A 19760-nucleotide genomic window follows, 5' to 3' on the forward strand; every position below is an offset into this window, starting at 1 on the left:
TACCAGGGATCCCTTTGTGAGCCAGGTGAAGCCACAGGCAGGAGTGCCAGGACAGAACCCACAACCGTCCAGAGGAAGGGCCAGTGGGTGCCACCTGGTTTGCACCTGTGCCTTTACCCTGCCCGGTTCCTGAGGAGGCCTGCAGCCCCAGACGGTGGAGGCAAACAGCCCGGTTCCTATAACTGGGTTCCAGTCCCACCCCTTTCAAAGGCATGAAACTGGGAAGCATCTGGGCAGCTGCCGACCATTCTAGTTAAACGGCCTGGCCTGGTCCCAGGGCGCGGCGCGGCCATGCCAGGCGCAGGGAGGTCTGGCCAGCATGTTACTCTGGGGGGTGTGCCTCATCGGCCTGCAGCTTTCTCTCTCCTGCTGCTGGGCTTTCAGCTGCCACAGCACCGCGTCCTCCTCTGACTTCAGCCTCTCTGGGGATTACCTGCTTGCGGGCCAGTTTCCTCTCCACGGTGACCACCTAGGGGTGAGATGCAGACCCACAGTGACCTTCTGTGACAGGTGAGTGAGGGGTCAGCAAAACTGTCACCTAAGGGGGCCCATGCCTACGGGGCCCTCTGCCAGCCCCCCTCAGCAGGACCCTGCCAGTTCTGCCTCTGGGGTGACCATCTGAGCTGCCTCCAGTCCCTACCCAACCTGCAGGCGCCACCTTCAAGCGCTAGCTAGCCCCTTCCCTGGCACCTTGTAATACAGTTTCCACTTTGTAATATGTCCTTTTGCCCTGGCTGTTAGAGTCCTTTGAATTCCATGCCAGTTGTTTCCTGGCTTTGTGATGTAACTAGGTGGGAAGGATTAAGCAAGCGTGGCCTTTCCGCTCCTCCGTCACCTCCCCCACCCCATTCCTCCCCAAGTTCAAACTGCTTAGTCTCCCAGATGGCAAGTACGGTCCTCCAGGGGAGGCTTCCCCCCTATGTGGGGACACATAGCAGTAGATGCTTCAGGAGCTTAGCAAAGATGAATTAGGTTGGTGTCTTCATGAAGTCAACAGTCTAGGTAGAAAAAACAACGGCTTTTCTTATAAAGAAGATAGTTGCTTGCCATCCATACAAGTATTAGATTTGGGCAGCTTGAAGATGATGTATCATGGCTCAGCAGTAGGATGCCCGCAACATGAAGCACACCTGACAGCCAGCCCAGGAGGAAGGTTCTGGAAAGGCTGGTGCAGGAGGACTGGCCCAAAGAGCTACAGGTGGGAACCTGGGAAGAAAAGACTTGAGGAGGAGACATATGAAAACCGGCTTCAGATAACTGAAGGGCTGTCACGGGCAGGAGGTACTGCCTTTCCTTCCAGTGACTCAAGGACAGAAGTGATAGGAACGATGGGAGAGCCTAGCAACAAGCAGAGAGGCTGGGAAATGGAACAGGCTGGCACACTCTGCAAGCAGGGCTGAATCATGTCCCCAGTGCGCCCTTGTCGGTGTTTCCCAGAGAGGCCATGAGGAGCACAGGCCCTCATCACAGGCATGAGTGTCCCAGTGAAAAGTACTAGTTAAACAAGGTTAAGCACGGACTGCGGTTAACTTCATGTGTCAACTTGGCTGGGGCCTGGTGCCCAGTTGTTTGGTTAAACACCAGTCTAGATGTTGCTGTGAAGGTATTTTTAGACGTGGTTAATATTTATTTTTCTTTAAGATTTTTTTGATGTGGACCATTTTTAAAGTCTTTACTGAATTTGTTACAATATTGCTTCTGTTTTACGTTTTGGTTTTTTTGGCCACGAGGCATGTGGCATATTAGCTCCCAGCCAGGGATCGAACCCACACCCACTGCACTGGAAGGTGAAGTCTTAACCACTGGACCACCAGAGAATTCCCACAGACGTGGTTAACATTTAAATCAATAGACTGAGTAAAGCAGATTCCCTCCATCATGTAGGTGGGCCTCATCCAAACAGTTGAAGACCTTAAGAGAAAAGATGGAGGTCCCCGGAAACAAAAAGAACTCCACCTTCAGCCTCGACTGCAAAATAAAGTCTCGTGGGAATTTCTAGCCTGCCCTGCAAATCCCAGACTAGCCAGCCCCCATAATCCCATGAGCTAATTCCTTAAAATAAACCTCTCTTGTTTGCTGTCTCTCTCACACTGTCTCCCTCTCTCTCTCTCTCTCTATGTACATATATATATGTATCTCGTCTTGGTTCTGTTTCTCTGGAGAACCCTGACTAATATAGCAGGTTTCTCTCCTACAGGACTTGGGAGCCTTTCAGCGCTAACATGCTTATTGTGGGGGGAGGCGAGCATGGTATGTGTATTTCTCCAATTTGTCCCCTACCTCTCCAAAGTCCTGTCAACAGAACTGTGTGTGCCACAGGGTCCACACTGAGGTCATGGTTGTAGGGGGCTGAACAGATGACCTCAGAGGTTCTTTTCTATCCCCCAAGCCTGGGGTTCCAGGAGACCAGAGGGTCTCAGCAGGGCCTTTTGCCCTTTTCAGCTCTCAGCCTGGCTTTCCCTACAGGCCCAGCACCTTCAATGGCCACGGCGACCACCTCTTCCAGGCCACGCAGTTTGGCATCGAGGAGATAAACAACTCCACCGCCCTGCTGCCCAGCGTCATCCTGGGGTACAAGCCGTACGACCGGTGCTTGGAGTCAGCCAATGTGTTTGCCACGTGGAGCACGCCAGGGATGCGCTACGTGGAGAGCCAAGGAAACTTGTGGTGGTGATTGGGCCCGACGCCAGCAACCACGTTGCCACCACTGCAGCCCTGCTGAGCCCCTTCCGGATGCCCCTGATAAGCTGGCACCCTGGCAGTTCGCTCATCTCCCCTCTTGCCAAGTCCAGTGTGGGCTGGGGTGGGTGGGCAGGAGCTGCCGTGCCTGAGGCCAGCCTGGACTCCTGGACCTCCTGGGCGGTCACCGCCCGTTAGTCACCTGCCTGGCGTTCCTTCCTGTCCACGCGCCGCTTGCAGGTCTCCCTGCCTCAGTGCTCACTGGAAACTCCATTCTCCTCGGAAGCTTCTGCCTTTCTTTCTCCTCCCGCTGTCCTCTCACCTTTGTGCAGAACTGAACACCCTTCGTTTCCCAGCCCCCCAGACTCGGGCTCAGAGCTGTGGCACCTGTCCCTGTGCGGGCCAGCCCCGTCCGGCCCCTCCTCTGCTCATCGACCTCCCCCTGGGCTTCCTCCCCCACCCACACACCTGCCTGTCCTCCTCTACCCTCCAGGCGCTTCTCCTCTCAGACCTGGCTGACCCTGCCCCGCTTCCAGGCAGGTTTCTCCGCAGACTCCTCTCTTCCTGTTTGCTTCTCCCTCTTTGCCTTGACTCCTCCCTCCGCTGCCCTGGACTCTGCCCTTCTAGCCGGCGCTGGAAGGTGCAGGCTGGGTAGGGATTGGACGTGGTTCAGGTGGCCAGCCCGGAGGTGGAACCCAGCACCGTCTTGCTCAGGTGGGCTGGTGCAGGGCCCGGTAGGTGGCCTTTACTCCATTTGATCTTTTTCTTTTTTTTGGCCCCATGCTGCTCAGCATGTGGGATCTTAGCTCCCCCGACCAGGGATCGAACCCGTGCCCCCTGCGTTGAGAGCCTGCGGTCTTCACCACTGGACGGCCAGGGAAGTCCCTCCCTTTGACCGTTTTGGCACTTTCCCTCAGCATTTATGACCCTTTCACTTGGGGCACTTCTCTCTTGGTCTCCTTTAGAGAATTCTGCACCCCCCTGGACCCCATCTCCTCTGAGAAGGCGGTGGTGACTCCCTAGGGCAGACCCCTCCCCTTCCCAGGCCGGCCCAGGACCGGGCTGAAATTCCTGTCTCCACCTTCCTTCTGACTCCTGAGCACCAGCCTGACTTCCAGATGCTCGCCCAGCGCCCAGCGTCTCCACTTCATGGACCCAGCAGGCCCCCAGATGAACTTCCCTCCCCACGTAACACAAGCCTCTTGTCTTCCTGCATCCCCTCCCCGGCCCATCGGGCAGAGTGACTGTCTCTAAGGAAGCCAGAAACCCTGCAGTCCTCCCTTCACTCCCTTCCCTGCCCCGACGTTTAGCTCATCTCCACGGCCTCTGCCGGGGGCCGGTGAGGGAGGGGCCCTCACCGCTGCCAGCCCTGTCCCTTCTGCTCTATGGCCACTGCCGCAGCTTTAACTGACTGCCCTCCCCTCTCATCCAGGTGATTCCATCGGGTCCTAGGAGTTCTCCGTGACTCTGGCCTTGAGCCTTTTTTGTTGTTGTTGTTAGTTCCCTGACCAGGGATTGAACTTGCGCCCTTAGCAGTGAAAGCTTGGAGTTCTAACCACTGGAGAGCCAGGGAATTCCTCCGGCCTTGAGCTTTTTTAAACACGTTCCTCACTGATCAGAGATACACTCCTAAAACACAGGTCTGATGTCACTTCGCTGCCTAAACTCTGAGGCCTTGGGATAAAGCCCCAGCCCCCGCAGCAGGGGGCTAAGGCTTCCTGCCCTGACCAGACACACCTGCTCAGGCTCCCTTTCTTCCTGGATCTGACCTCCAGCCGAGTGGAAGTCCCTGAAGGGCCACACACACGTACCATTTCGCTCCCTGCATGCGGCTGTGGTCCCTTTGTCCACAGGACAGATTCCCATTCTTCTCCCAGAAGTCTCCCTGGGGACCTGCTCCCTTCCCTGACATTTAACCTGTTAGCCTCGTGTGTCAAGTGGTGCTTTGCTTGAGACCCTGGGCCAGGACCTTGTCTCCATGCTCCCCGTGTCCCCGCGCCCAGCACAGGGCTGGCACTGGGGGGCCCTCATTCGAGGCTGATGCCACAGAACTTGCTGAACTGAACCCCACAGGTCAGCCATGATGCCAGCAGCGTGATGCTCGGCGTGAAGCGGCTCTTCCTCTTTTCTGCGCACCATCCCAAGTGAGGAGCGCCAGGTGGAGATCTTGATGCTGCCGTTGTTGCGGAGGTTCGGGTGGGTCTGGATCTCCACGGTGGGCAGCGAAGGTGACTACGGGCAGCTAGGGGTGCAGGCGCTGGAGGACCAGGCCACCCAGCAGGGCATCTGCGTTGCCTTCAAGGACATTGTGCCTTTCTCTGCCCAGCCGGGCGATGAGAGGTTGCAGAGCATGATGCGCTGCCTGGCCCAAGAGAGGACCGCGGTCGTGGTCGTTTTCTCCGGCAGGCAGCTGGCCAGGGTGTTCTTTGAGTCCGTGGTGCTGGCCAAGCTGACTGCCGAGGTGTGGATCGCCTCAGAAGACTGGGCCATCTCCAGACACATCAGCAATGTGCCTGGGCTCTGGGGCATCGGCACAGTGCTGGGCGTGGCCATCCCACAGGGGCGTGTCCCTGGCCTGAAGGAGTTTGAAGAGGCCTTGCCTCAGGGGCTCCTGGTGCAGCAGCAGCCAGCTCTGCAGAGAGTGCTGGGCTTTCACGGCACAGAAGATGCCCACACTTGGAGCATGCTCCATGAGCTCGGCCTACAACGTGTACCAGGCTGTCTATGCCGTGGCTCACAGCCTCCGCCAGCTCCTGGGCTGCGCCTCTGGAGTCTGTTCCAGAGGCTGGGTCTACCCCTGGCAGGTAAGGCACTTAACCTGCACCCTATATCAGGGTGCTTTCCTGAGGCAAGCAGAGCGGTTCCTCTTCGGCTACCCTAAATGCAAGGGGTGGGGGGCAAAGGCCCCCGACTGGAGGCTGATTCCTTCTCTGAGGCTCGTGTTCGTCTTCTGTTCTCTGAACTGGGGCCCCTCCCACCCACCACGCCTCAGACCCAGGGCTTGAAACCTCTGCAAAGGGCTCCTTTGTTAGAGACTTCCTCTCACTCAGGAGGTTGGATAGGAGGGTGAAGGGGCCTCCTAGGAGGGGAGAGAGCCTGAGGAAGGGAACAGAACTTCCAGATGGGCTGAAACCACCCAGATGGAAGCTCAGCAAGGCCCCACGCACTTGCTTCCTGGGCCGTCTGGGTCCCGGTGGGTCCTGGAGGAGCAGCCCGTGTCAGCTATGGCAGCGCCGTTATCCCTGTTTGTTTCAGCTTCTGGAGCAGATCCTCAAGGTGTATTTCCTTTTACACAAGGACATTGTGACATTTAATGACAATGGTGACCCCCCTCAGCAGTTATAACATCATTGCCTGGGACTAGAGTGGCCCCAACTGGACCTTCAGGGTCGTCGGCTCCTCCTTTTGGTCTCCAGTTTGGCTAGACATAAATACGATCAAAATCCGGTGGCATGGAAAGGACAACCGGGTAACGGGGACATAGTCACTCACCAGGTGACTGCCTAACAGGCAGCCTGGAGCACGGGGACAATGTTCACAGAGCAGGAGAGGGGATCCCAGGTATCAGGCCCCTATGACTCTCCCTGGCCCTGCCAGGGAAACGCCACAGGCTCACAGACAGATGCCCAGTCATCGCTGGTTCACACAACCAGGGGCTCTGCCCTGGGAGTAATCCGCGAAGGCGGATGCCCAGAGATCCAGTTTTCCATCCTAAGAGCGAGTGTCCCTTGAGCTGGGCCCCTCCGCGTGGTTGCGGAACACCTGTGGCTTCTTGCAGGTGCCTCAGTCTGTGTGTTCCAGCGACTGTCCTGAAGGGCACCAGAGAGAGATCATGGGTTTCCACCACTGCTGCTTCGGGTGTGTGCTCTGTGAGGCCAGGACCTTCCTCAACAAGAGTGGTGAGTGACCCAGTGATGAGTGGGCGAACCACCTAGCACTCCTAGGGTCTGTAGAGCAGATGAAAGGACCTCCCTTGGGCCACACATGTGCAGAACCAGGGCCCTGGTCACTTTGCTGCCAGTTAGGGACAGGCTGGGGGACACCTTCCATCAGACTGAATTCTGATCAAGCGGAAAGAAACAAGCAGTTGAAGGCCTCATATGTAGCTGAGTTTCTTTCTTTCTTTTCTTTCTTTCTTTCTTTCTTTCTTTCTTTCTTTCTTTCTTTCTTTCATTTGTTTTTGGCTGCATTGGGTCTTAGTTGTGGCATGCAGGATTTTTCGTTGTCGCCCATGGGCTTCTCTCTAGTTGTGGCATGTGGGCTCAGTGGTTGCAGCATGTGAGCTTGGTTGCCCCGCAGCATGTGGGATCTTAGTTCCCTGACCAGGGATCAAACCCGTGTTCCCTGCATTGGAAGGCAGATTCTTTTTTTTTTTTTTTTTACCATCTTTATTGGAGTATAATTGCTTTACAATGGTGTGTTAGTTTCTGCTTTATAACACAGTGAATCAGTTATACATATACATCTGTTCCCATATCCCTTCCCTCTTGCATCTTCTTAACCACTGGACCACCAGGGAAGTCCCCCTAAATTCAACCTCTTTATCCAAACAGATGTGGCTGTCATTCCCTTTGTGCCCTCCCATGTTATCTGTATGAAGTCCCTTCTGTTGTCCATGCTGGTGACAGCTGATACCTTGAAGAGCTTGGCCTGAATGCAGATACTAGCATGTCTGCAGCAGGACAAACAGCATACTCTACCCAGTGACGCAAGGTCAAGACCAGAGAGCAAACGGAGGTAGCTAAGGGCTCAGCCCAGAGCTGGACTCCAGGGGCCACGTGCCTTCCTTTTACTGTCTCTGCGGGCGTGGGAATGTATCTCTTCTATCCTGAGAGAGTCAACGCAGAGGAGCCACAGAGCGGCAGCGCAGGCAGGTGGATCTGGCTAGTGGGAGTGCTGGGGAGAGATGAAAAGACCCTTCCTTTGGGGCTGGCTGTGCGCATTGGATCATAGCCTCAGGGTTATGTGGGTTAAGGCCCTCACTATGACCTCTTGGTTTGCAAACCCCTTCTGGGTTTCATAGGATCATGAGCCATACAGAGCCCACCCAGGTGTCTCCACAATCTGTAATTAACACAGGCATGTTGAGGAAACACTTGGCCTGGGGGCCCTCACTCAGGGCTACCCCCATCTTGCTGTGCCTGGCAGAGCCCAGCTCCTGTGCTACAGCCCTCCCAGAACCTTGCGGGCTTGCACGGCCTCCCTTCCCTTTCCCATTCCTGCTATGCTCGCCCGGCTCTCAGGAACACTCTCTGCCTTCCCTTCCAGACCCCTACAGCTGCCAACCTTGTGGGAAAGAAGAGTGGGCACCTGAGAGAAGCCAGACCTGCTTCCCATGCACCGTGGTGTTTCTGACTTGGCATGAGCCCATCTCTTGGGTGCTCCTGGCAGCTAATATGCTGCTGCTGCTGCTGGTGTCTGGGACTGCTGGCCTGTTTGCCTGGCACCTAGACACGCCTGTGGTGAGGTCGGCTGGAGGCCGGCTGTGCTTCCTCATGCTGGGCTCCCTGGCGGGGGGCAGCTGCGGCCACTATGGCTTCTTTGGGGAGCCCACTCTGCCCACATGCCTGCTGCGCAAAGGACTCTTTGCCCTTGGTTTTGCCATCTTCCTGTCCTGCCTGACGATCCGCTCCTTCCAACTTGTGTTCATCTTCAAGTTTTCTGCCAAGGTACCCACCTTCATCCGTGCGTGGGTCCAAAACCACAGTGCTGGCCTGTTGGTGGTGATCAGCTCAATAACCCAGCTGCTTATCTGTCTAATGTGGCTTGCAGTGTGGACCCCACTGCCCCCCAGGGAATACCAGCCCTTCCCTCAGCTGGTGGTGCTTGACTGCACAGAGGCTAACTCACCGGTCTTCATGCTGGCTTTCGCCTACAATGGCCTCCTCTAGGTCAGCGCCTTTGCCTGCAGCTACCTGGGCAAGGACCTGCCAGAGAACTACAACGAGGTCAAATGTGCCACCTTCAGCCTGCTCCTCAACTTCGTGTCCTGGATCTCCTTCTTCACCATGGCCAGTGTCTACCAGGGCAAGTACCGGCCCACGGTCAACGTGCTGGCCATGCTGAGCAGCCTGAGCGGCGGCTTCAGCGGTTATTTCCTCCCCAAGTGCTGTGTGATCCTGTGCCGCCCAGATCTCAACAGCACCGAGCGCTTCCAGGCCTCCACCCAGGACTACACCAGGCGCTGTGGCTCCACCTGACCAGTGGGTCCGGCAGGGTCAAGCCGGGGCAGGGTGGACCGGAAGTCTCCACTGCTCTCAGGGTTGAAGGTGGAATGGGGCGCCCAGGACCTGGGGTGTCCGGGAGGCCTCTGGGCTCCTCAGCCTTGTCTTGGGGAGTGTAAGCCCACGGGAGAGCTCAGTCCGGGCTGCGCTGGCTGCCAATAAAAAGGTGAAAGGTGCGTCTTGGCTGTGCTTCCTCTTTAGGGCGAGGGTAGGGCGCTGTCTCTTCAAGCCTGAGGGCGCTGCGCGGCCGGGCTAACCGCAGCCGGAACCTCGGGACTCCGAGCGGGGGAGTAGACTCAAAGTCCAGCTTGGCGTTGCTGGGCAACCCCAGGAGGCGGGCCCAGCGCCGAGGGAACGGAGCTGGCCCCGCCTTTCCATGCACCCCATTGGCTGTTATCTACGTGGTACCGCCTCCAGGGGCCGGAGGTAAAGGCTAGCGCCTCCGAGGCGTCCCGCCCCGGCCGGCGCGCTCTGACGTCACGTCCGGCGGCGTCGGCGGCGTCGTCGTCTCTGCACGGTCGGCCCGGCACTTACCGCCGGGGCAGTTGGTCAGTGGGGCTGTGCGGGCGACCTGGCTTGGGGCCGGAGGGGTTCGCTTAGGGAGGACCGGCCCGGGTGAGGAGGTCGGGAGGAACGGGGCGAGGGAGGGGGCGCTGTGGGCCGCGGTGGCTGTTGACGGAGTGTGACCGCGGCCGCCTTCCGCCCGGCCGCTCCGGACGTGTGGGCGCGGCGTGGGCTCCGTTCACCTGTCTGCAGCGGCCACCCTCCACTGCGTCGGGCCCTCTCGCTGTGCCAGGCTGATGAGTTCGCGCTGGGCCCCCGCTTCTTCTCTCAAACTTTTGATTTCCTCCCACCAGCACCCTTCCCGACTCTGTCCCCACCTAGTCCGCCTGCGCTTCCGCCACCACACTCTCTGGCCACCCCCGATATGGGCTGCTTACTTGGCCCCGGCCCCCAGGGAGGCTTTCAGTCCGTTCCTGTGTCAGCTTGCACCTTCTAACCTTGATCTAAGCCCTGGTTGTAATAAATGTGACTGAATAGAGTCTGCCTTCCCTTACGCTCTTCTCAGATCCAGGGGCTTTCTCTTTCTACCCCTCGGTTGGACTGGTCAGGGGGGTCACTGCTGCCTTTCTCCCTTTCAGACGGAGCATGGACGGCTCCTTCGTCCAGCACAGTGTAAGGGTTCTGCAGGAACTCAACAAGCAGCGGGAGCGGGGCCAGTACTGCGACGCCACCCTGGACGTGGGGGGTCTGGTGTTCAAGGCGCACTGGAGTGTCCTCGCGTGCTGCAGCCACTTCTTCCAGAGCCTCTATGGGGATGGCTCAGGGGGCAGTGTCGTCCTCCCTGCCGGCTTCGCTGAGATCTTTGGCCTCCTGCTGGACTTTTTCTACACTGGCCACCTCGCCCTCACCTCGGGGAACCGGGATCAGGTGCTCCTGGCAGCCAGGGAGTTGCGGGTGCCAGAGGCTGTAGAGCTGTGCCAGAGTTTCAAGCCCAAAGCCTCAGTGGGACAGGCACCAAGTGGCCAGAGCGGGCTGGGGAAACCTGCCCCTCGGGATGTGAACAGCCACCTCAAGGAGCCAGCAAGCTTGGAGGAAGAGGAAGTTTCGAGGACGCTGGGTCTAACCCCCAGGGATCAGGAGCTCAGCGGCAGTCCCAGCCTCCAGAGGCCCCAGCTGGGTCTCCCTCCTCAGAGTGAGAACCCCTCCTTCCTCCGTGGGAAACTCAAGCAGGCTCTGAAGCTTTGTCCCCCTGAGGACAAGGAGCCTGAGGATTGCAGAGTGCCCCCAAGGCCCTTTGAGGCTGAAGGTGTCCAGCTGCAGGGCGGGAGTAACGAGGTACTGTGCCCAGGATGCTGGAGCGGGGGAGGCAGGAGTGGGGAGGAGAGACTGACGCTTCTCCGGGATAATCTGGACCCTAAGTTAGAATCTGCTTTGTGGGTTTAGGACAGATTTCCTCCAAATGTAGGAAGCCAGCTCCATCCTGCATCCTCAGGCTGACCTTTCTACAAGTAGTGTTCGTGGTTGCCAGCTTCTTGGGGTCGAGTGGGCGGCATCAGGTGTTTCCCAGGGTAGTGAAATCCAGGCAAACTTCCAGTTGCCCACAAATAGAGCTCCTGCTCTCCAAACCTGAGATTCGGATGCTGCCTGCCCTGGGACCCTGAAGGGAACAGTCACTGATGAAGGGACTTGTCTGGGGACGTGCCTGGGTTGGGACTTGGGATGGAACTGGAGGGAGCTGGCTGCCCCGTAGATCCGTCCCCAGCACCCCTGCTGATTAATTTGGTGACCTCGCTCCCTCCTGCTGCCTCTTCTGCTCTAGTGGGAAGTGGTGGTTCAAGTTGAGGATGACGGGGACGGCGATTATGTTTCTGAGACTGAGGCTGTGCCGACCAGGAGGAAATCAAACGTAATCAGAAAGCCCTGTGCTGCCGAGCCGGCCCTGAGTGCAGGTTCCCGGGCAGCCGAGCCTGCTGAGAACAGAAAAGGTACAGCGGTGCCGGTTGAATGCCCCACATGTCATAAAAAGTTCCTCAGCAAATATTATCTAAAAGTTCACAACAGGTAAACGTTCTGTTTTTCTATTTTCTTTTCCCATCTGCTGTTCCCGTGTTGGGGGAGGGGGCCTGCATCCCCACTTCTGGGCCGCGTAGGGGCCAGGGGCTCCATCTCAGACCCACAGAGCGCCTGGCATTGGCGTCCTCTGGCCTTTGGGGAGTGAGCGCCTGACCTTGGTTGGCTTCCTTCTTCCTCGCCCTCCTGCGAGCCCTCTGCTTGGAGTGGGTCTGTGGACACCTTAGCAACACGTTCCATGCGCTGTGAACATTGACCTCCAGCTGGCTTTTCCCAAGGGGGTGAGAGAAGCCTGTGGCCCCGTGCTGTGGCTGTGGCCTGACTGTAGGTGTTTCTGAAGCCTGGCAGTGTGGGCTTTGGGCCAAGATGTCGATCTTTAGGGTTGGTGCCACCCACATTTCTGGGGACAGGTTAGCTCTGAGGTCTCAGCAGAGCATGAGAGACCATTCGTCTAAAGCTGCCGTGTCCCATAAGGTAATCAGATGCCACACGAAGCTATTTTAATTTAAAATCAAAGTAATTAAAATTAAGTAAGTTCATTTCCTCAGTCACACTAGCTGCATTTCCAGGGCTCGGTAGCCACGTGTGGTCCCAGCTGCCGAATGCGACAGGACGGACGTAGAACATTTCCATCATCCTGGAGCATCCTCTTGGAAGGCGCTGCTCCAGGGGCCTTGCTCTCTGCGGGGCCTGCAGGGACGGCAACTAGGTGACGCGCCTTCTAGCCTTGCCCCTCCTTAGCCCAAGACATCACTTGGTGTGATTTCTTGCCAAGCCAGGCTGGGCCATACATGTTTTCTCAGTATGACGCTCTCAGAAGCCACTAGCGACCGAATGGAGTTGGAACTGGGGCTGAAGCCCATTTGCTGTCCCTGCTCTGGGGGCAGCTGCTGCCAGTGGAGCCTTTGGGGAAGTCACCCTGGGGTGATCTGTGTCTGCCTGGACGCTCTCCCAGTGTAAGACTTGGGTGCAGGCACCGACCCCATCCTTACTTTGGGCTGCAGGCTGCTAGACCGGCCCTGAGGACTGGGAAGGGGTGATGGCCTCCTGAGGTCTTTGGGACGGGGGACAAGGACAGTCAAGTGTCGCAGCAGAGGATGAGAGGAGTGTATGGCCTCTGGCAGGTTGTCGGAGCTCTCCCCACGCCACTCCCGGGCTCTGAAGTCAGGGTTCATTTAGCTCATTCAGTGAGCTGTCTGCCCGGTGGCTGGGCGCACCAGGTACCTTAGCAGAACAAAGAGGCCTTGTGGAGCTTGCCTTCCAGCAGGGCGATGAGACCCTGAACTACCAGATAAGAGACTCTGCAGTGCGATGAAGGCCATGGGAAAAAAGAAAAGGACAGCAGTGCCAGGGGGCTGGGGAGTTCAGGGTGGGGTCAGGTTGCGGTTGTAAAGAAAGGAGATAATCCAGCAGACTCAAAGGAAGTGAAGAAGTTTGCCTAACGGATGGCTGGGGAGAGCGCTGTGGGCCAGAGAGGGGCCAGAGCAGAGGCTCTGGGGTGGGAGGGGGCCAGCAAGGTCAGGGGCAGGCCAGCAGTGCCCTCACGGGCCCCCAGGCCTTTCTCAGGGTGAGATGCCAAACGTTAGAGGGTTGTGAGCAAAGAGGCGATGCGATCTGGTTGTACTTGAGGGCCCGTCTGGCTCCTGAAGTGGAAACCCGACGGGAGGTAAGCGTGGAGCACGGGATGGGTAGGAGGCCCAGGCAGCGGCCCAGGGACGGCGTGGCCGCACTAGATGGTAGCATGGAGGCCAGGTGAGGTGGTCAGATTCTGGCTGTGGTTTTGAAGGCTGAGCCCATGGAAGTTCCAGGCAGACTGCGTGGTTTCTCCAGGGAGTCAGGGCCCCAGGATCATTTCTGTCTTCGGAGAGATGCTGGCGGCTGGGCCTCCCCCTCGGCCTGTGGCTCTGGGGCGCCCCTCCAGCATGGAGCTGTGCCGTGCCCTCCCTTGCAGAGTCTCCGGGAGGGAGGAGGGTTTCTGGGCTCACCCCTGCAGCTTCACCAGCTGGGTCTGGCCGAGCCTCGTGGAGAGCCTCAGGCGTCGGCCCAAGTCCAGTCTTCCTCTGCCGCAGAGCACAGCACCATCAGCAGAGGTGCTGGAGGGGGCCTGGGTGAGGGAGGGCGGCAGGTCCGCTCAGCCCCGACACCCCCCGTGGCTTCTCCCAGCAGGAAACACACTGGGGAGAAACCCTTCGAGTGTCCCAAATGCGGGAAGTGTTACTTTCGGAAGGAGAACCTCCTGGAGCACGAAGCCCGGAACTGCATGAACCGCTCGGAACAGGTACTTGGGGGCCGGCCCGGGTCCTGGTGGGCAGGGCACGCTGGCCTCTGTCTCTCTGCCACCTGGGAGGGGCCCCCAGGGGACTGGCCGAGACGGGACTGTAAACTCAAGTGCTGCAGGGTCCTTGGATATCATCGGGTCCACTTCCTGGCACAGGTGGCAGGGACACAGGTCCCAAGGGCGGGCGTCACCAGCCCAGGAGGGACTTTACAGGAGGCATTTTGGGTTTGCCTGCCTGGGCCCCTGGGCTTTGGAGAAGGGGTGCTTCGGTGGGGGGGTGGCTGCTGAGAAAGGCCACCTGGTCACCTCCCCCCACCCCCCTGGCTGGCCCGTGTGACTCGGGGGCTAAACCCCCCCCCACCTCTTCCTAGAGGCCTGTCGCCTGCAGGCTGTGGCCCCGTCCCCGGCCTGGCCCCCAGCCTGGCGTGGTGGGCTTGCAGCGTTCAGTGAGCGTCAGCGTCAGGGCAAGCAGGTTACGTGTAGTCCTCTCCCACCCTAGCGCCCCACCCCGTCCCCGCTCCACCCCAGGCAGACTCTTCCCAGCAGCGAGTGGAAGCCCCGGCCGAGGCTGCCGTCGAGGCAGAGGCCCCCGCTGACGCCGGTCCCGCTTGCCCCTCACACTTCCAGGTCTTCACGTGCTCCGTGTGCCAGGAGACATTCCGCCGGAGGATGGAGCTGCGGGTGCACATGGTGTCCCACACGGGGGAGATGCCCTACAAGGTCAGGCTCGGCTTGTCCCCAGGGCTGGGGGCCGAGGGGCGGCCCCAGGGGCCCTCCCGCCTAGCCCTTTACCTGGGATGGTGTCGGGGGGGCCTCCGCCTCGCCAGCCGTCGAGGAGCCCTGCCCTCCCCGTGTCCCGTGTCCGGTGCTCCCGCATCTTTGGGCGGGGCTGCGGAGGGCAGCCTCAGCCTCGGCGTGGGTGTAGCACCAGAGGCCCTCCCCAGTGTGGCCTTCACGCGGGGGGTGGGGTGGGGTGGGGGTGGGGGGGTGGGGGGTCGGTGGAGGGAGCCTCCCGCATCTTGGGCTGTGCCCTGCCTTTGGGTTCCCGCCCCGGCAGCCTGGGGGCGAGCAGGGCTGTCGGTGTTGGGCCTCAGGCGGCCGTGGTCTGTCTTGCAGTGTGCCTCGTGCTCGCAGCAGTTCATGCAGAAGAAGGACCTGCAAAGCCACATGATCAAGCTGCACGGAGCACCCAAGCCCCACGCCGTAAGTGCCAGGCCGTCCTGAGGACCCCGAGGACCGGGGCCGGGCACTCCGATGCCGGGCACCAGCACGGTGAAGGCGGCCGTGGCCGCGTCCAGAGTGGGCGGGCAATGCGGTTTCCGCCATGAGGGGTCCAGGGGGTTCTGTGGGGCTCCCGGGCGGCCCTCCCTCCTGACCCTCGCCCTGCTCACCCTGTCCCTTAGTGTCCCACCTGTGCCAAGTGCTTTTTGTCCCGGACGGAACTGCAGCTGCACGAGGCTTTCAAGCACCGCGGGGAGAAGCTTTTCGTGTGTGAGGAGTGTGGCCACCGGGCGTCGAGCCGAAACGGGCTGCAGATGCACATCAAGGCCAAGCACAGGTGTCCAGGGCCCGTCTTCCCCCAGGGCCTGGCCCTGCTGCTGCCTCCAGGCCCGCAGGCTGGGAAGGCAGAGTTGGCTGCCGCTCACCCAGAGTGCCCCCCACCCTGAGTCTGGTGCCTGCAGCCTTTCTGGGTGGGGACGCCTGCGGGACAAGCAAGCCTGCCCGGCCAGCCAGGCTGGGGGGAGGGGATTTCAGGCAAGACCAGGCTCCCTACCGCCGCCCCGGGGCAGCTTCTCGGTTTCCCGTGGCTCCCAGGATGGAGCTCGTGCTCCTCTCCCAGCCCTGCCCAAGCCCTTTCTCCACCAGGCAGCTCGCAGCAGCCCGGGCCGTTCCCAAGGCTCAGGCCGGCTGGCTTCAGCCTTGCCTGTTTCCGTGGCGCGGGCCGGCCACGTTCCCAGCTGCAGTGGCGCCAAGGGGGCCACTTCCCTCGGTGACGCCTCTGTCCGTGTCCCCACCCGGACAGGAACGAGAGGCCGTACGTCTGCGAGTTCTGCAGCCACGCATTCACCCAGAAGGCCAACCTCAACATGCACCTGCGCACGCACACAGGCGAGAAGCCCTTCCAGTGCCACCTCTGCGGCAAGACCTTCCGCACCCAAGGTGAGGCAGGCCGTCCCCTCCCTGTCCTGGGGCTGAGGCCTGGCGCCTGAGCCCTCACCTTGTACCCCGCAGCCAGCCTGGACAAGCACAACCGCACCCACACCGGCGAGAGGCCCTTCAGCTGTGAGTTCTGCGAGCAGCGCTTCACGGAGAAGGGGCCCCTGCTGAGGCACGTGGCCAGCCGCCACCAGGAGGGCCGGCCCCACTTCTGCCAGATCTGCGGGAAGACATTCAAAGGTGCCTGGGCCCGCGGAAGGCCGTCTCCCTTGGCCCTGCCCCGGGCTGGGGAGAGGGGGCTGGAGGGGCTGTCACAGGCTCCTCCCCTGCGGAAGCTTCTGGCCCGCAGCCAGGGGCGGAGGCTCCCCAGGGCCCTGGGCAGTAGTGACCTCAGGGTGGCGCCGGAGAGCCTGGCAGGGCCCAGAACCACCCCCGCAGGCTGTGTCTCCTCTCCGGGCTGGAGCGCTGCTCCCGCCCCAACACTGGGCCCTTCCCTCCTGCAGCTGTGGAGCAGCTGCGCGTGCACGTGAGGAGGCACAAGGGGGTCAGGAAGTTCGAGTGCACCGAATGCGGCTACAAGTTCACCCGGCAGGTAGGCCTGGGGCCGGCCCCCTCCTGCCCCTGCCCCCCGGCCCCGAGCCCCTCCCCCAGACGCCTGTGTGCCTGGCCTGAGCGCCCCCTCCCCGCTAGGCCCACCTGCGGAGGCACATGGAGATCCACGACCGGGTGGAGAACTACAACCCACGGCAGCGCAAGCTCCGGAACCTGGTCATCGAGGATGAGAAGATGGTGGTGGTGGCGCTCCAGCCGCCCACCGAGCTGGAGGTGGGCTCGGCTGAGGTCATCGTGGAGTCGCTGGCCCAGGGCGGCCTGGCCTCCCAGCTCCCTGGACAGAGACTGTGCGCGGAGGAGAGTTTCCCGGGCCAGGGCGTCATGGAGCCCTCGCTCATCATCACAGCCGCCATCCCCGAGGACTGTGACACGTAGTCCTCCCCGCCTCGCCAGTGCCCCCCGGCCCCCAGCCCACTTGGCCCCATCCCCCAATAAACCATATGGCTTTGTACTCGATTGTTCTGGCTCATCCAGTGGCCTGTTCCCCGCGAACCTGGGCTCCAGGGAGGTGCTGCTTTCCCACCGTGTTGTCTAGAAGAAACGGTGTCCTGCCTGACCTTCCGTGCACCCCAGAGCTTGGCCGGCAGCTTCCCCACGTTGTTGGGAGACCCCAGCCAAGTGAAACTTGGGCAGGTAGCTTTGGGGGACAAGCCTCTGGCCCAGGGCGCTCTCATCTTTCTCCATCTGGCTTTTAGAACCGGGACCAGTGGCCAGGGCCCTGACGATGGTGGCTGGCCCAAGACGGGGGCCCCGTTACTCTGCAGCCAAGTGGATCTGGGAGCCTGAGGACAGTCAGTCAGGCTTGTGGCTAAGCGTGCTCTGGACCCTGGCTGGCGGCATGACCACGGACAGAACCTTTCCCTGGGGGAGAAGCTTCGTTTGCTTGTCCAGGAGGCTGGCTTGGCACACAGGCAGGGCCAGGCCTAGAACGGCAAGAGGCCCTGGTGGTACCCAGGTTCTGCAGCCTTGGGAAGAAGAGCGTGTGGGCTCGGGAGGCCAACTGCCTGCATCCAGATTCCTTCCCAGCTCTTTTTTAGAGCTGTGACCCAGGGCAAGTGTAGTTAAATGCTTCACTTCCTTACTTTTTAATGGAATTAGTAACAGCGCTCACTTCATAGGATTAAATGAGAAAGCCTGCTGTTCCAGTCCACTGCCAGGTAACAGACGACCCCAGAATTGCCCTCGGGGCCGGGGGGCAGATCTGCTCTCAAGATGGCTCACTTGTGTGCCTGGCAAGTCGGCACTGGCCGTGGGCCGGGGTGCCTCCCCATGGGCTGCCTGGGCTCCCTCACAGCATGGTGGCTGGGTGCTGGGAGGAACGTCACAGCAGGCCAAAGCTGCAAGGCCTTTCTGTGACCTGGCCCTGGAGGTCAACAGTGCCACCCCTGCTGCGTTGCGTTGGTCCAGGCAGTCACCAAAACGTCATTCCTTAGGTTCAAGGGGCGGAGTGTAAAAGAATCTGCACACGTTTACGGCTGCCCCCGACCCCAGCCGGACAGTAAGTGCTTCTGCTCAGCGCTTGGCACGGGTGAGCGCAGAATCGGGGGTGGTGACAGTCGTGACCCCAAGAGCTCCCGTCAGCCATCACTTAAGGCCTCATCACTGGAGGATTCCTGAGGCACCGGCCCCACGCTGTGCTAAATACCTCCCAGGGTTTGAGGAGGAAAACTCCACTTTAGAGCCAGAAACCCTCCAACCACCTTTCCCTTTACTCCTTGCCCACGAGGGAGCTCAGACGTAAAGACAGTTAAGTATTCCAGTGTGGTAACTGCCAGCCAGGTCATGAGCCACCTCAGATCTGGCAAGGCGACCGAGGTAAACCATGGCCTCCCGATGCCCCCTTCCCGGCCCGGCGCTGGCCGCTTCCTCGGGTTCCGTGGGCTCACGGATGTGGGGAATGTTCTGCGCTTCACGCCTCTTCCGGGAGGGACGCTGCTCTATTTCAAGGGTTCAGCCCCTCCCGCCAGGTCCAAGAGACGGGGATCTCATCACGTTTTAGCACCACACCTTCGTGCGGGTGGGAGCAAGGTATCGGGCACAGTGCCCGGGGTGGAGTCAGGAGGTTGAAGCAGCTTTTGGGCAGGTGAGCCATGGCCTCAGCCACCCACGTTTCTCCCACCTCTGGCCTCCTCTTTCCATGACCTCATGCTTTGTAATGACTGAGACAAGAAAGGGCCTCAAAGGGTTTGCCCCCAAAACCATTAGCGTGAGCCCTGGACGCCCCGAACCCCGCCCCTTTCCCTGCTCATTAGTTAAGGGACGTCGAGTGCCCTCCTCGATACTACTTTGCTTCCCTTGCCCCACGCGCTTGGCCTCAGCCCAAAGGTTCCAAGACCTGGCAGCAGCGGGATAGAGGCAATGACACCAAATATATAGGAAATACTTTTATTTCAAAAAGTTAGTGTACTGAAGGCATCCTAAAACCTTAAACAGGATCCTGGACACGTAAGCCTACCAAACGGACAAATAAATACACAAATCTGCCCCACGCTCTGGGGCTGGCACTGGATGTCGGACGCTGGAGGGAGACTGTCCTAGTCCAGAAGAGTCTCTGAGGTCATATAAATATAGAATACTTTATAGCAGTAGGTCAGCATTAAATACAAGTCACCGAACTTTCATCACTTGTCTCACAGGCTGAAAAAGTTGTGTACATCTGACGTGTAGACAGTCCCTCCCCGGCTGGCCCAGCCCCGTCAGTGCACAGACCTGTGTGAGTGATGGGAACCCGTGCCTACGGGAGCGGGCAGGGCAGGGCAGGGAAGGGAGGAGACGGTTCTCAAGGGTCATCCCCAATCCCGGACCCCCAGCAGGAGCCTGCTGTTGCCCAGGCTGCTGCGTCCCCTTCCCGTCTTTGGTCTTTTAACCCAAAGACCGGGTCTGGGGGGTGGGGACCTGGGTAGTTCTAGAGCGAACATCACTGGCCCCCTGCCCCCCGCCAAACCATCGTCTGAGCAGCCACCAGAGGGTGGGGTGGTCGGTCACACAGTGAAGTACCAAAAACGCAGGAAAGACCGGACAAAGGCCCGGGCCCAGGCACCGGCCCTCGGTGCTGACCAGCACTGCCGCGGCGGGTGACAAAGGCTGGTTTATATGAGAACAACATGAGCATCTGCAGCCCCTCCGGTCCCAGCAAAAGCCCGCCCCCCACTGCCCGCCCTGCCTTCTGGGGCTGCCAGGGCCCTTTACAGAGCCAGCCCAGGAAAGGCACCAGGAGGGAGTCTCTCCCGTGAGAT

The 19760-nt window shown here is 59.9% G+C and overlaps 2 protein-coding genes across 2 annotated transcripts; both read left to right on the forward strand.

Annotated features, from left to right (window-relative positions):
- Positions 1–319: 319 nt before the first annotated feature.
- On the forward strand, positions 320–8879 carry TAS1R1 (taste 1 receptor member 1; the record flags this gene model as incomplete). Its single annotated transcript, XM_079725839.1, is given in 12 exon segments — positions 320–510; positions 2467–2657; positions 2660–2742; positions 4753–4799; positions 4801–5268; positions 5270–5483; positions 5935–6006; positions 6008–6040; positions 6044–6148; positions 6458–6578; positions 7948–8567; positions 8571–8879. Coding segments are annotated over 12 exon segments (2454 nt in total).
- A 1173-nt stretch (positions 8880–10052) lies between these two features.
- ZBTB48 (zinc finger and BTB domain containing 48) lies at positions 10053–16974 on the forward strand (the record flags this gene model as incomplete). The annotated part of the gene is made up of 10 exons (XM_079698215.1): positions 10053–10742; positions 11227–11468; positions 13644–13755; positions 14383–14475; positions 14872–14958; positions 15159–15313; positions 15779–15915; positions 15988–16152; positions 16416–16504; positions 16603–16974. 10 exons carry the CDS (start codon positions 10053–10055, stop codon positions 16897–16899), a joined length of 2067 nt encoding a protein of 688 aa, XP_079554341.1. The 3' UTR covers positions 16900–16974.
- Between the last annotated feature and the right edge of the window lie 2786 nt (positions 16975–19760).

The sequence above is a fragment of the Hyperoodon ampullatus genome (genome assembly GCF_949752795.1).
Source record: "Hyperoodon ampullatus genome assembly, chromosome: 2".
NCBI lineage: Eukaryota > Metazoa > Chordata > Mammalia > Artiodactyla > Ziphiidae > Hyperoodon > Hyperoodon ampullatus.